The sequence below is a fragment of the Zootoca vivipara genome, chromosome 2 (genome assembly GCF_963506605.1).
Source record: "Zootoca vivipara chromosome 2, rZooViv1.1, whole genome shotgun sequence".
Lineage (NCBI taxonomy): Eukaryota > Metazoa > Chordata > Lepidosauria > Squamata > Lacertidae > Zootoca > Zootoca vivipara.
Genome location: NC_083277.1, coordinates 122,679,230 through 122,694,862, shown reverse-complemented (window position 1 = coordinate 122,694,862; position 15,633 = coordinate 122,679,230). Strand labels below are relative to the sequence as shown.

The following is a 15,633-nucleotide window of genomic DNA, read 5'->3' as shown; positions in this document are numbered from 1 at the left end:
TATATTTGGTAGCTTTGATTTCTGCTATCATAGCAACGAATGTGCAGTGTAAATAGAAATGTATTAGCTTCAAGTGATCTGCTGGTTGGTTCCAATCTACCTTCTGAGTACTCCTGACCTAGAATAAAGTTAGCATCTTTTTAAGCATGCAGCCTTTATTGAAATCAGGATGGTTAAGACTGCAGTCCTGTATACACTTAGCTGAGGTTAAGGCCCATTTAAGTTGCATAATAGTGTGCTCGAAACAAAATTGAAAAAATTCCTTCCAGTAGCACCTTAGAGACCAACTAAGTTTGTCATTGGTATGAGCTTTCGTGTGCATGCACACTTCTTCAGATATTAGTTGGTCGCTAATAGTGTGCAGTAAAAGGTGTGTTCCTCCAGTGTTTCAATGCCAGCTTATAAGGGAAACAGAAACAATAATTGGTGTTAGTGATGTGTGTGTAGAATCAAAGAGTTAGGATAATCATTCTGTTGGTGTGAAACACCAGAGTATATTATGTGGTCTGATTTAAAGAGTGAAAATCTATCACCTGCGTCCACTCCTGCCTTTCTCTTTTCAAGTGCCCTTATTGCTATTACTATTTTTTTAAAGGTTTTTTTCTAACTGCTTTGAGGGGTTTTTTCTTACTATCAGCAGTATATAAGTTTTATGAAATAAATGAAATAACATTATTTGTTTGTGTTTTTCTGTATTTACAAGCACCATATAGTGGAAAGGTGGGATACACATTTAACAAACAAATGAATGAAGCCCAAGGACATTAATCCTGAATTTCAATTGCTTGCAAGTTATGCAACTTTGTATTTTATAAAGGCCACCCTAAGGGTGAAGGGTGGCATGAAAATGTCCTTAAATAAGTACAGTGGGTGGAGCATAGCACCTGGAGATTACCACTGCATCTTCCTTCTGGGAAGATGGTTACTTAAAATATTTTTGCCTCTCACTCAACTGCAGATAAGTGCTGTTCGTTTACCACGGGAGCCTAGTAATCCAGAGAGGTTGAAAGGATTTGGATATGCTGAGTTTGAAGACCTGGACTCCATGCTCCGTGCTTTGAGCCTCAATGAAGAGGTGAGTTGAAATCTGCCAAGAAATGTAGTCATATCCCTTGGCTTGATGTAGCCCAGCCTCTGGGGTGGAGAGAAAATTCAAAGGAGCAAAACTCTTGAAAACTTGATTGAAGTAATGATGCATAGAAAGTACTTCACTTTGCAGGTATATCTATGTCTGGGTTAGAGAGGAAAGAACCATTGAAAGAGATAACCTGTAACAGGATCTGGTGCATTTCTGTCAGCTGATGTGAAACTCTCAGGGCACAAAAGGCAGTATGTTTCTAAAAATAACCAGAGGATGAAGGCAGATTATGCAGGCTGCCCAACCATGTTGCTGCTTGCAAAACCTATCCACGTATGATTAAGTACGTTTCCAGTGTGTTTTCAAGCACAATTCAAAGTGTTTGTGCTGACCTTTAAAGTCCTAAATGGACTCAGTCCAGTATACCTGAAGGAGCGTCTCCACTCCCATCACTCAGCCCAGACACTGAGGTCCTCCTCTGAGAGTCTTCTGCTGCTAGATCATTAAATGCAATAATTTGAGCTAAAAGACTGTTTTCAGGGGATTAACCCTTTGCAGGAGTTGGCAAGGATCTGGATTGCCAGAGTAAAGTTTCTTAAGGCTCTACAGTTGCACTCCCTAGAAATTTTATTTTCCTAATGTTTGCAGACTGCAAGTTTAAGGGCAGGAAACCTGTTCATCTAGGGCCAATGCCAGTTACTCAGATTTCTGCAGGATGCACAGAGGACTCCAACGTGTTTTTGGAAGAATGCATTCTTTATTTGGTAGCAGTGCTGGAAAGAAAGTATCTTAATAGGGGGTACTTTAGGGACACAGGTGGCCCTGTGGTCTAAACCACTGAGTCCCTTGGGCTTGCCGATTGGAATGTTGATGGTTTGAATTTGCACAACAGTGGTGAGCTCTCATTGCTCTGTCCCAGCTTCTGCCAACCTAGCAGTTCAGAAGCATACCAGTGCAAATAGATAAATAGGCACTGCTGTGGTGGGAAGGTAAACGACATTTCCATGCGCTCTGGCTTCCATCATGGTGTTCCATTGTGCCAGAAGCTGTTTAGTCATGCTGGCCACATGATCCAGAAAGCTGTCTGTGGACAAATGCTGGCTCCCTTGGCCTGAAGCGAGATGAGTGCCACAACCCCATAGCCATTGACTGGACTCTACCATCCAGGGGTCATTTACCTTTACCTTACCTTACCTTACCTCATGTATACTTATTTTGGTATATACTTTGGTATATACTTATTTTGGTAAAAAATGACTACTTCAGAAGATGCATGGTGTACATCTGAAATGGACTGCCTTTGATTATCTCCGATTGGCTTCTGAGAAGTTGGACGCAGCCAAATGCAGCCACATTGATTCTGAACACATTGATATCCAGCAGTTCAAGTTAGGCACAATTTTATATCTTCAGGGCTGTCTGTTGAAGTATTTAAGGACAGCAGTTGTCTGTCCTGTTCTGATTGGCATGACTCAAGTCTCAAGCAACTTGGGTCAAGAAACTGGACTCCGTTTCCTCAGACAAGCCCGATAAAAAGTGTTACTATCCTGCAGCAAAAAGCATTTTCAGATGGTTGCTCTCCTGCCTTAGCTATGTTAAGTAGATTATTCTGGCAATCTTAGATACTTGGCAAGTGATCCTGCCTCTGAAGTCTAGACAGTGCCACCTGAAAGCACCCAAACCATTTTCCTGCCTCAACAAAAAAAATTAAACTTGCAAAGGACAAAGCTATAATAGGTACAGGAAAGTAAATCTGTAAACTGTTAAGGGGGTTTGTGACAGCTTGGCAGCTTAAAATAAGCAATTATATTTGTTGCTGCAAATATTGAGGGTGCAGTGGGGAGAGAGGAAGAGGAAGTTCCACTGTACAAGCAGAAGTCTGATACACAAGCAGAAGCACCGGATACACTCTTGGATGAAGAAGCTTTTAATACTCTGTGCCAACCTATTTCCAAGACTGGAGACTTTTCTTGGGCCATAAACATAATCTTCTCTAGTCATGTGAAAGACAGAGCAAAAGATCCAGGCCTTGTTTTGATTGAGTTTAACTCCATCAGGCATCTTAAAATTCCATGACCCTTCACATTAGAGAGAACACATGAACGAAGTTATTCTTAGGCTCACCCTGTTTCCATGTTGAATCCCAGTTGTTGTCGTTTAGTCGTGTCCGACTCTTCGTGACCTCATGGACCAGAGCACACCAGGCACTCCTGTCTTCCACTGCCTCCCGCAGTTTGGTCAAACTCATGTTCGTAGCTTCGAGAACACTGTCCAACCATCTTGTCCTCTGTCATCGAGATACATTGGCACAAGTGAAGTTCTACAATTGTACATCAGGAACCTGAGCGATAGAGTCCAGTGGGCATTGTTTTTTTATTTGCTACCCTTTTGTGGAATGCTCTCCCCAGGAAGGAGTCCCTGATTCCATCATTACATACCTGGGGATGCCAGGCAAAAATATTTCTTTTCTGCCAGGTCTTTGGCTTTAGCAATCTGTGGCCTCTTTTAGTGGGTGGGGTGTTTTAATCTTACCTTTTAAAAATATGAATGTCTCAGAAGTTTCTTTTTTATGCTAAGTCACCTTTAGTCAGTTTAATAAATAACAATACTGTGAGCATCCTTTTTTCCATGTGTTAAAGTGATTGACACATCCATTTACAAAGCAATTCTACCATACATGCGTTGGTCAGATATAACCTTGAACTTGCTGTACAAGTTAAAAAAAATTGGGCTTTAAAATGCTAATGTTCCACTGTATGTTCAGTCTCTAGGGAACAGGAGAATACGAGTGGATATTGCTGATCAAGCTCAGGATAAAGGTAAGTGCTATGGCTCTGTGAAAAGAGGTCATCTTGTACCAGCTAAATTTTATACACAAAGGCTGCAAAATAAAGCTGTGAAACTACTAAGTGTACCCCACTTACTAGCAAGTCTTTTCTGTGTAAGGATTAAATTGACAAGGAGAGCTAAAGGCCTTATGAGCTTTACCTTCACAGTACTTTTGACTTGATCTTGTTGGGTCCGACAGTGCAAATTGCAAAAGGTACAAAGTATTGCAGAATTAGCACTGTGAGTTTCCATTTCCTTAAGAGTGCCTCTCCAGCCCAGTGGCTGAGGGTACAGAAGGTGTGAGCTACACGATTCCACAGAGCACATTGAGCCAGCATCCTGCTCCCTCTTATCTACACACACTGATCTTGCCAGAGGTCACGCTTATTGCTCCGGCAGAGAAATTATCAGTGTACAGTATCTTTCTTTAACAAAATTTATATGCAACTTGGTTGTAATAAAAGCCCAAAGTGGTTGACAAAAAAAATCTTTTTAAAATTACCCATAAAAGACAGCTGAAAACAATTACAGGTAGGTAGCCGTGTTGGTCTGATGCAGTCAAAACAAAATAAAAAAATCCTTCCGGTAGCACCGTAGAGACCAACTAAGTATGTCATAGGTATGAGCTTTCGTGTGCATGCACACTTCTTCAGAAGTTGAAAACGGGTATTTTAAAACATTTTAAAACTAAAATGAACAATAAACTAAAAACAGATTAAAAAACATGTAACTTCTTCTTTTTTAAGTTTAAAAATCTTTATTGAATTCCATTCTTTAAAAGCATTACAAAATATATAATACATATTAACAAAAAGAAACACATAAAAAGAAAGAACATACAAAAATAGGGGAATTGCAAAAGAAAGAAAAAAGAAGAAACATTTTTAAAGAAAAACATGCAAAAAAGAAAAAATTACAAAAAGAAAAAATGTTAAAAGAAAAAGAGATTTATAAAAAGCTTCCGACTTTTAACATATCAATTTCTATATACGGTAAGTCATTTCTTTTTACCCACATTCTTAATTTCTTTTAATCTACCCTGTTCGGGTATACTTCTTCCATTATCTATCAAAATAACTTTCTTTACACGTTACTTAAATTAAACACATGTAACTTCTAGGTGTCTGGAGAGGCTTGTCTAAGCAAAAATGTTTTAAGGAGGTGCTGGAAAGAACACAGCAAAGGCACCTGCCTGATATCAATAAGTGTAGGTGTGTTTACATTCCTCTGTACAGACCTCTGAATCCATGAAACTGGGTGTGCCCTTTAACTGTTGGATTGCTTTTCCTTTCTTTTGCAGATAGAGATGATCGCTCTTTTGGTAGAGATCGTGATCGCAACCGGGATTCAGAGAGATTTGAAAGTGACTGGAGGGCTCGTCCTACTACGGATAGCTTTGATGACCCCCCTCCCCGCAGGGGCGAGGATAGCTTTGGAGACAGTGAGTTCATCACCAGTTGCCTGCTGTGCTAACTACCATTTTCCTTGCCCTCCTCTAATTTTCCTGCATGCTCCTGAGTTGCTGAAGCCCTTCCTTTATATTCTGTTCTTACGCTTGTAGCTTTCCTCCCTTTGCTCCCTATACAGTGGTGCCTCGCTTAACGAATGCCCTGCTTAACGGAATTTCCGCTTAACGAAAGGATTTTTCGAGCGGAGGTTGCCTCGCTAGATGAATCCGTTTTACGAAAAATTTGTCTAGCGAATCACGGTTTCCCATAGGAATGCATTGAAATTCAATTAATGCGTTCCTATGGGCAAAAAAAAATCAATGCATTCCTATGGGATTTGCTAGACAAATTTTTCGTTATAAGAAAAGACCCGTGGAACGAATTAAATTTGTCTAGCGAGGCACCACTGTACATGATTCTAGATTGAATACTAGCCAGTTACTACAAAAAGTTAGCAGGGAATTACGCACACTGAGGAAGGGCTGTGGCTCTGGTGCAGAGCATCTGCTTTCCACTCAGAAGTTCCCAGGTTCATTCCCTTGTATCTCTAGGTAGTGCTGGCTGTGTCCCGAGTCAGAAGCCTTGGGAGAGCTCGTGTCAGTCAACCAAGCTGGCTTGGTTCTCAAAATGCCGTCCTTTGTTGCTCCAAATGTTGCATGATATCTGTTCATGTTTTTACAGCATAACAGAGACTGTAAAACGGAGTCCTAGCTGCACAAGTGCAATGAAGGCTAATCCCTGTTTACTTTGTTCTCTTTCAGACTGAAATGCGGAAGACCCATTTCAGTCTGAAATGGGGATGAACTCAGCAGGTTCATATCATGAGCTGGAGACATGGAGGCATGTTAGACATTTATGCTTCATGACTGTAAAGCATGCATTCTACAGGCTACTTTTTTGAGAAAGGAATGCCTTAATCAGAAGACAAATACACCTGAAATCTTCTTGTCTAACAGTCTGGAGAATTAGAGTATGGCAGCTGTGAAATTGCAGTCAGTGTTTTCGCCTGACTACTATTTTTTTTAAAGCAAAACAACGAGTTATATGTAATTGAGTGATTGCCTAACCTCATGTAGGTAGCTTTATAAACAGTTTGCTTTTAGTTCAGAAGATACATGGTTCATGTCTGTTGAGATTCCTGCATTGCAGGGGTTAGACTAGAGGACCCTCGGGTTCCTTTCCAGCTCTACAGTTCTATGATTTCCTGTAAATGGCCCTCCTCCTTTTGAGAAAAGCACATTTCCTCTACTATTCCCCTGCTTAGAACAGAGACTTTTTATGATGGTAATGGTAATTTTTGAGGGGTACTTCAATTCCTGCTTTTTCGTCACATTTTCTGCTGTGAACCTTCTGGGTGCAGTGGAATATATAAGTAAATACTTCTTTACAGTACAAGGCGAAACGACATTTCAATAATAAATAGTTCTGTGACCAAGCACTATGGTAGTCACGAGCTGGAAGAGGTCTAAAGCCTGCCCCCTGAATCTCCCCCAGGCTGTGTCAAATGTTTTCCGAAAGTCATTGCTCTGTGTTTATCTTGTACATGCTATAGCCTTTTCTTCCTGCTTTAGGGTATCGAGACCGTGATCGTTACGATTCGGATCGGTACCGTGATGGTCCCCGAAGAGAGATGGATCGGTTTGGGGGCAGAGATCGTTACGATGACCGTAGTAGAGACTACGATAGAGGAGGTACTGTGGGTCACAGACTTCATTGTGGGTCTGGGGTTTGAGATGCTTACAGGAGGCATCACTTAATATAACATTTGCTTACATTGCAGCATTGGCTAGGTAATACAGCTCCCACATTCCCCTGCTGTGGATGCAACATTTTAGTCACACAATCCATTTTATGTGTAGTCATTGTGGTCTGAATGGGTTTTCTCTCTTGAAGGTGAAAATACTTGGAAGTTGGGATATGGAATGTAGAGCACTGCTGCAGTTTCTTTTCTCAGAGGCGTAAAAAGGTTTCTCTTTTGTGTTTCAAGATCAATGATTACTCTAGTGGAAAGACATTTTGATTGTCCTCCCTGCTTGGTCTACAAATATCTCTTGCATCTTGCACACGCATGGATACCTGCAGCACTCTTATTATTTCTGCAGTTTTTAACTATTATATTGGTTGTGGAGATGTAGTAAATGAGGTGAAGTTCCTTTCCTGCTAGTCCTTCTTCTCTGGTTTCTTGTGCTGCTGCTGCTGCTGCTGTCTGTCTTCCTTCCAGGCTGAGTGATCTTGTAAATTAGGAGTGGTGTTTTTGTACAATTGTACATGACTTGAGTCCCTACGAGTTAGCACTTTCCACCTGTGCTAATTATGCATTTTTGGCCATGTTTTGAACTGAAGTGGGAGGTGTTTTCTTCAGATGCCAAATAGGACTTCAAAGCGTGCCCTTGAAACTGTACATGAAATCCTCCTGAAACTGGCTTGATCTATCATTGTGTGCCATGTTTGGATACTGCTTGATCAGGGACTGTGTGCCTCTGTAACCTCAGGGAATCATTTTAATAGCTGCATATGTTGGAGGGGTATAGGGGTGTGTGGATGTATACACAGACTCTGAGGTCTGCTCTCTTTTCTGACTCCCCTGTGAGCGCTCTGGGGTGCTGTCCTCAGAAATAATGGTCTTCCTGTTGTGCAAGATTAAACCACTGAACTTCCTTTTCCTGTAGGTTTCGACTCTAGGTCAGGCAGTGGTAGAAGAGCCTTTGGCACCGGATACCGTCGGGACGATGATTATAGGGGTGGTGGTGACCGCTATGAGGACCGTTACGAGAGGCGAGATGATCGAATGGATAGGTGGAGCAGCCCGCGGGATGACTATAGCAGGGATGACACCCGGCGGGATGATAGAGGTATGCTCGGTGTTTGCTCAGAAGCAAAGAAAGGAGGAGTTGTTGGCTTTGCTCTCATTGTGTGTTGTGTATTGCTGCAGATTATTCTGTTGTCCCTTATTCCTTGTGGTATTCTGAATTTGACCCTAGGCCATGGTGATGTTTCCCTCTTGCTCTACCCCAGTGCATATGGTATGTTGCCAGATCCATCAGACAAGGTTAAGAAAGATTATGACGTAGCCTAGCCATTTGTGAGAACTGGGTGGCCCACCTTTTGTAGGAGGTTTGTCTAATGATTCATTGTCCCCTGTTGGGCATGGGGCCTTCTGCTGACTCTTCCTTGTTTCCAAGATCTCCTTATGTGGCCTAAATGCCACCTACCAGCCTTTAATCCCCACCTCCTTATCTAAATAAGGCAACCATATGAATTTTTCACAATTCTCCTGCTTGTTGGCTTTTTCCTAATCCTGAATCCAGTGGCTTTGCTTTTTTCATTTTGCTTTTTCTGAACTGTTCTACTTTTTTCAACCTCCTGTTCTTTTTCTCTTAGGTCCCACTCAGAGGCCTAAACTGAACCTGAAGCCTCGGAGCGCACCCAAGGAGGAAGATACATCTGTAGCTCCTGCTACCCAGTCTAGCCGTGCAGCCTCCATCTTTGGGGGGGCCAAGCCTGTGGACACAGCTGCAAGAGAGCGTGAAGTAGAAGAGAGGCTACAGAAGGAGCAAGAGAAGCTGCAGCGCCAGCTGGAAGATGATAAGCCCAGGCTAGAGCGACGGCCCCGGGAGCGGTAAGTGACAGAAAAGGAGCATGACATGCACACAGTCCAGTAGTGAAACTGCTTGAGTTAATATGCAAAACACCACTTGGTGTGGCACAGGCTTAAGCTGGTGATCTGTCCAAAAGGTGCCATAGATAGCATGCAGCTCCACTGATGCTGCAGAACACCCCTAGAGTTGCTTCATGCTGAAGATTGTGAACTGTGACATTCCATTAGCTGCCTTGGTAGGTATGTTCATGGCATTACAGAGCACTTTTTTGGGGGGTAGCTATCTGTGTAAGCTCAGAGAATGAATGCTAGCCTAGCACCAGGCTTGCCTGAGCTTCTGTATCCCAAACTGTGTCACTGCCACATGACAAGCAGCCACACTAGCCTAATGACAGGTGGCTGCAAGGCCAAATCATACTACATATAATCCCATAGCCAAAAAAAGTCTTAGTTTTATTTAACACATATAATTTGAGCAGTTAAGAAACATCTCCAACTGTTTCTGAGCTTTGTTTCAAAGCTGAACATAGGAATGCATCATGTTGAGGGTTGATTCCTATTTCCATTGTCCAGAACCTTATCACTTCTTGGGTCCAGGGATTGAAACTGGGCCTCCACATGCAAAGCCATGCACTCTGTAGGTGTCATAGCTCAGTTGTAAAGTCTTCCCTGTGGACAGTGTGATCCAATGCTCCTCTTCTCCAAAGAGTCCCTTATCTTCTCCCCAAAATGAGTTCCTTTAGGAATCTTCCTCCAAAAGGATATCTCTTTGAAATTGTGATGTATTCCATCTCGGAAAACTTGAGGAGAGTATCTTGTGGTCTTTCATCTGGGCATTGATCAACTCTGCATCTTAAGTTCTGCTCTACTGCAGCGTCAGCTGCTCCCTGACCAGTGACTGAACTGTAAGCTCAATATCAGAAGACTCGAGCCCCAGACAAATTTGCAGACTTCCTATGGGGTTATACCCTACCTGGTCTCCACTAAAGGGCTGGTTTGAGCAGGACTATAGATTGAAAGATACTAATGGCACAATTGTCTCAGTTTGATTTAACCACCTTTTATTTATTTATTTTTTGTAGAGTTGTGTATACTTGTTTTTTATCCAGTGCCCCACATTTACAGTTAGTAAGCCTTGCTTTTCTGTATATGTTCTAGACACCCCAGCTGGCGTAGTGAAGATAACCAAGAGCGGTCACGGACAGGGAGTGAGTCTTCACAGACTGGCAGTACAACTCCTTCTGTGGGGACAGGCCCAACAGGAAGAAGTAAGTTGTCTTTGGGGTATCATTCACTTAGCCCTGAGGTACATCGTCCTATTTCTGGGAAGCCCCATAACTTTCCTGGATTATAGCACGTATTTCAGTTGGGAAGCTTCAGTTGAGTCACATGGCAAGCCTGTGTGTATAGATTTGAGAATATGAGGTTTCTTAATGCTTCATAATGGAAGTTGTCCATAACCTACCATCAGATCCACTGTTTGGGTTCTAAATAACTGATCAGCAGGGAAGCTAGCAGCTTAAGTAGTTGTCAATTAGTGATGGTACCGTATTGGCCCGAATATAAGCCACACCTGCAAAATTCAGTGGGGGGGGGGATATAAGCCACTCCCTTCAAATTCCGCAGGCGTTCACACCCGTTCCGTTTTACTATATGTCTGTTTCAGCAGCGCTATCTTAAAAGCCAATTTTTGTAAGGTCGTGAATTTAAGCCGCACTTAATATTTGGAAAAAAGTGAGGTTTATATTCAGGCCAATACAGTATTTACAGGTTAGTACTGTACAGTCGTCTCTGTTGGGACAAATGTTTTCCCCTCTGGTTGTCGGTAAGCAGTTGGATTGCATGTGGTTGGTGTTGTTAGTTATGTAAATTGTCTGTTACCAGTAGGTTGAGTTTATACAATAGACTTCCTAACAGAGTACAATGACTGGGTGGAAGGAGCTGGCAGGGAGTGGGCTAACTTGGACACGGCTGCTTGACTGTGTGTCTTCAGGAGCAGCATCCACTGCCTTAGATTTTCTCAAGGGAAGGGCCAGCGGGGAAGGAAGGCTGCAGGCTTGGGCTCCCCTGTGCAACAGGACTCGGAATGCCCTTACAGCTGTGCACACATCCACTCTGCTGGCAGCAGAAGGACTGCCCCATGTGAGCGGCAGGGGACCATTGGATTTCACAGCTGCCAAACAATCCCCAACCGCCCTCTCAGCTTTGGAGATAGTCGGGATCACTGCACAACTGAGAGCAATCCTTGCCCACCTCTGCAGTTGGGAGTAATGCTCATCATTTATCATGCCATTGGGAAGGCAGCACCACACTGCGCAGTGAGATTGGTTGAAGCCATCTTTTGGGGTTTGGTTTGTTGTTGGGTTTTTGTTTTGTTTTTTATAAAGAGAACCTTAGATGCTCACTACCCAGATTCCTATTTGGCGAGAATTTTCATTCAACTCTTTGCTAAGGGAAAACACAATGCTTCTACTTTCATGTACAATTGACAAATGCTGGCTTTGGTCTGAGTGAGAGCTTATGAGCCAATTTGACTAGATTGGGCTCTGCTGTAAACAGATTTATTTTAACAATTGTTTATTTTCTTAGCCGAAGCAGCCATCAAACTGTACTGACAACGTTGGGGGAGTTGCATGTTAAGAACCTTGAGGCCCAAACTAAACATTTTTTTTGTAAGGGTAGCACAGTCCTTGGTGGGTGGGGGGAGAGAGAGCTCGATCATAACAGTGGTACTGGGGGAAGATGATTAACTCATTCCCATGAAACATTTTTCACTATCAGAATCACTTCCCTGCTTGCTTTCTCTCATGCAGGCAAAACAAGGAGGATTTCAGCTGGTGGGAGGGGTGTGTGTGTGTGTGTGTGTGTGAGAGAGAGAGAGAGAGAGAGAGAGAGAGAGAGAGAGAGAGAGAGAGAGAGAGAGATTCCTCAGCCACAGTCAGCTTCACAGACCCCATGCCAGCCTGCATATAGACTGGACATAGTACCACTGGACTAAAGTGCAAGATTGTCATGCCTCACACACACACCTCATGCATGCCCACTTGCACGCACACATGGTAGAGCATAAACCTTTAATTGGGCAACAGCACATCCACCCCCAATCAGTTACATTAGAAACCTGGGTGTTTTTGTTGCTTTCTATGGGCAATTGATCACTTCTGCCCCAGGAAAGACAAAAGGACTGACATGCAAGCCAACCAGGAAGTCTCTTCATCAAACAATGGAATTGTCAGCCCAGATCCTTTTCACAGGTCTGTGAAAAGTTTAGGCTTGTTCTGTGATCTTCTGCTCTGTAAACTCACTGGGTGTTTGGGTGGTTTGTATTGGTAAAGCATGCCAACTAGCCCAGAAGCACTGGGGAATGGTCCAGGAAAATGTGCTTTCCATCATTCAGCCAGGGTGTGTGTGCATATCTTCTTAGCCCATGTTGTATTGTATCCTGCGCTTCCAGCCTCACGAAGGAGGGAGAGTGAGAAATCATTGGAAAATGAAGGCAGCAGCAAAGAGGATGAAGGTCTGTCTCCCACTTCCAAGACTCCCAGGGAAGAGAAGCTTCCTCTGAAGGTGATGCCAGCGCCTCCGCCAAAAGAAAATGCCTGGGTGAAGCGCAGCAGCAACTCTCACCCGGCACGCTCACAGAGCTCTGACTCAGACCAGCATTCCCCTACAAGGTGAGGGCCTCTGGCAGGGCTACACTTTTCGGCCAAGGACTTAATCTGCAGGAGGGATGGGAAGCATGTAGGCTGCATGGTACTACACTAAGGCGTAATAGAATTCCAAATTACGTTTTTTTAAAAATGCATATAACATGACAGCAAAATGTTAGGGATTGTGGGCAAGGTGGGTGCAATGGAAACAAAAGTAAGCTTTGGTTCACTAGGGTAGGTTTTATTCTGAACTCGTGAAGTGGGAATGTAAGTCATGTTACAACTTTTTGGCACCCCTCATTTTAAGGAATTTGAAAGTTGAAAAATTCAACTCACCTGAATGTGACGTGGAGTTAACAGTAGCAACTTCCATGGAGTGTACAGTATGCACAAAGCATCAACGCTGTTTTCTTGTGTTCTTTGTTGCAGTGGCAGCCAGGCTATGCCACCCCTGCCTTCGGAAGATGAAGATGGAGTGCCCTCCAAGAACGCCCCAAGGAAAGGTAAGGCTTGGGTGCGGAAACTTACCTGTGGCCCTTTGTGGCAAAGAGAGAGAGCCCTGGGGGTTGAGGATTGCTTGTGTGCAGCTCTTGTGCCTGGCAATACACATGCATTCTTTGTTACTTTCTCTGTGTTGGGTGTACGCTGCTTTGAGGAAATTGCCCTTGTGGCTGGCAGCTGCGTTTATTATTATTTATCTGCTTTATTCATTAATCTCTTCCCAGGAATCATCTCAAAACAGTTTCACAATACAAAAAATAATAATTATCCATATCTAAAAAACAAATTCAAATAATTGCAGGTATGGAGCAGGGTTAAAAATTCAAAATACCCACTTCATAGCTATTCCAAGAAAAACACATCTCTGCTCCCTGTTCACTAAGAAGTTGTGAAAGTTCCCGGTGTCATGACTTATTGCTTGCAGGTGTAGTTCGTAGATTTATTTTCTAGCTTGCCAGGAGAGGGCAGCAGAGTCCAGTGAGGAGACACCTTAAATCAGGGGTCAGCAACCTTTTTCAGCAGTCGGTTCCTCAGACCATGTGGGGGGCCGGACTATATTTGGGGGGGGGGGAATGAACAAATTCCTATGCCCCACAAATAACCAGGAGATGCATTTTAAACAAAAGCACACATTCTACCCATTTTAAATAAAAGAACACATTCTACCCATGTAAGAAACACCAGGCAGGGCCCACAAATAACCCAGAGATGCATTTTAAACAAAAGGACACATTCTACTCATGTAAAAACACGCTGAATCCCGGACCATCCGTCGGCCGGATTTAGAAGGCGATTGGGCCGCATCCAGCCCATTGGCCTTAGGTTGCCTACCCCTGCCTTAAATTCAGTCTGGGGAACTTCTCTGTTTGGCTCCTGGTTTCAGTAATCTGCCACATGTTCAGTTTACTTCACAACGAAGTTCCTGCCATTTTCACTTTCAGCAGGAAATCCTCTTAGTTCTGTATCAGTTGTTGATGGTTTGACTGGCGAATGACAAGCGGCATCTTCCCACTTGACTTCTCCTGCCCAATGTAATAGAAACTTGTAATACAGTCCTTACGTGTGTTTACTTGGAAGTAAGTCCCACTGTGTTCAATGGGGCTTACATCCTGGTAAATGTGTATTTATTCCCTTTTTGTTGAAAGCAAGGTGGGTTCTGTGGTCTGGATGATCACAAGTTGATGAGATAATTGGCACAGTATACTTGGAAGTTCAACTTAATAATAATAATAATACAGAAAACTATGATGGCTGCAGGAGGTAGGGGAGAATTAAGGAGGGCTCTGCAGAGGAGCATGCAATGCAGTGCTTTAAAATCACAGTCAGGCAGGTCCTTCCCAGCCATTGCCCCTCACAGTGGCTTGGCTGTGGAGGGACGATGTGTGCAGGAAGAGCAACCAGGAGGAGGGAGGCAGCCCGTCTGCGAAGGAAGCAAGGCACAAGCAGGCAGGTGAACACCTTATCAGGCTTCCTCTGGCAATAGTGCAGGCTTAAAAATCTTACCGCAATAAGCTCTTCAAAACAGTTTCAAATTATTTATTGATATATCACACAGCGCTAGTGTTAGGGTACTAGTAACCTGGGTGGGCTAACTTGAGATCTCATTGCTGAAATTATTCAAGATGGAATAACAGGAGATTTGTCTCAACTTACTTTAGGTGATGAAAACCGACCTGATGAAGGGAAGGAGAGTGTTCCAAAGGGCCGAAGTGGAAATTCTGGGTGTGGTCCTGGTGATGGAGGCAGCAGAGACCATTGGCAAGACTCAGATAGGTATAGTTGTCACATCCTGTTCTGACTCTGGAATTGCCTGGGGTACCAGTGGCCCATAGTTGGACACCTTGTGGCAGGGGGCAGGCGGTGAGCAGCGAAGGGTATGCTGGAGATCCACTGTAAGTTGATACAAAACAGCTGGAGGCTGGAACACCCGACTGCAGTTTGCTGTCTGTGGCACACAGTGCTCTGAGTTGTCCAGACTCATCTGCATAGGGCTGGAGTGTGGATTGCTCCTCATGGGTTGAGTATGGAGCAAATGACTCGTGGCTGCCATTATTCTATGTGTACTTTGGTCACCTTATTAATGTGGTAGCAGTTTTCTTTTTCAGGAAAGAGAGTAGTGAGCATGACTCAAGACCTGCATCTGAGCCAAAGAAATTCGAAGAGAACCCTACCCCCGTAAGTGCTGAATCTATTGCTTTTTAAGCAATGATTGTCAAATGCTGATGTAATTAGGCAGCAGCTCTCTGTCATTCAATGTGCCAGAATGTACAGTATCGGGATTCCCTTAGGACTTTACTCAGTTAATTGTGGATTCAACTAACTGATTATAATTCTGTAACTAAAATATCCTTGTGCTACATTCAGACTTTTTGCTGAGAAGCTTTTACAGCACTGGTACCCACACTTACTTCCTATTACTGGCTCTGAAAAGTGGGGAGAAGGGAATATAGACTTCACCAGGTGATAGAGGATATTCTGCTGATAGAACAGGATGCACACAAGTGTCACAGAAAGCCAAGCACCTGTTTT

General features: G+C 43.4%; 1 protein-coding gene across 1 annotated transcript in view; it reads left to right on the top strand.

The window, feature by feature from the left end:
* Positions 1 to 15,633, top strand: part of EIF4B (eukaryotic translation initiation factor 4B) — a 32,555-nt gene that overhangs the window by 13,806 nt on the left and 3,116 nt on the right. Inside the window, exons 5-15 of the mRNA XM_035101883.2 lie at positions 959 to 1,075; positions 3,843 to 3,897; positions 5,208 to 5,348; positions 6,927 to 7,046; positions 8,025 to 8,207; positions 8,737 to 8,974; positions 10,112 to 10,221; positions 12,408 to 12,627; positions 13,033 to 13,106; positions 14,763 to 14,877; positions 15,210 to 15,279. Coding sequence (XP_034957774.1) covers positions 959 to 1,075; positions 3,843 to 3,897; positions 5,208 to 5,348; positions 6,927 to 7,046; positions 8,025 to 8,207; positions 8,737 to 8,974; positions 10,112 to 10,221; positions 12,408 to 12,627; positions 13,033 to 13,106; positions 14,763 to 14,877; positions 15,210 to 15,279 — 1,443 coding nt within the window. The remainder of the gene's footprint in view (positions 1 to 958; positions 1,076 to 3,842; positions 3,898 to 5,207; positions 5,349 to 6,926; positions 7,047 to 8,024; positions 8,208 to 8,736; positions 8,975 to 10,111; positions 10,222 to 12,407; positions 12,628 to 13,032; positions 13,107 to 14,762; positions 14,878 to 15,209; positions 15,280 to 15,633) is intronic.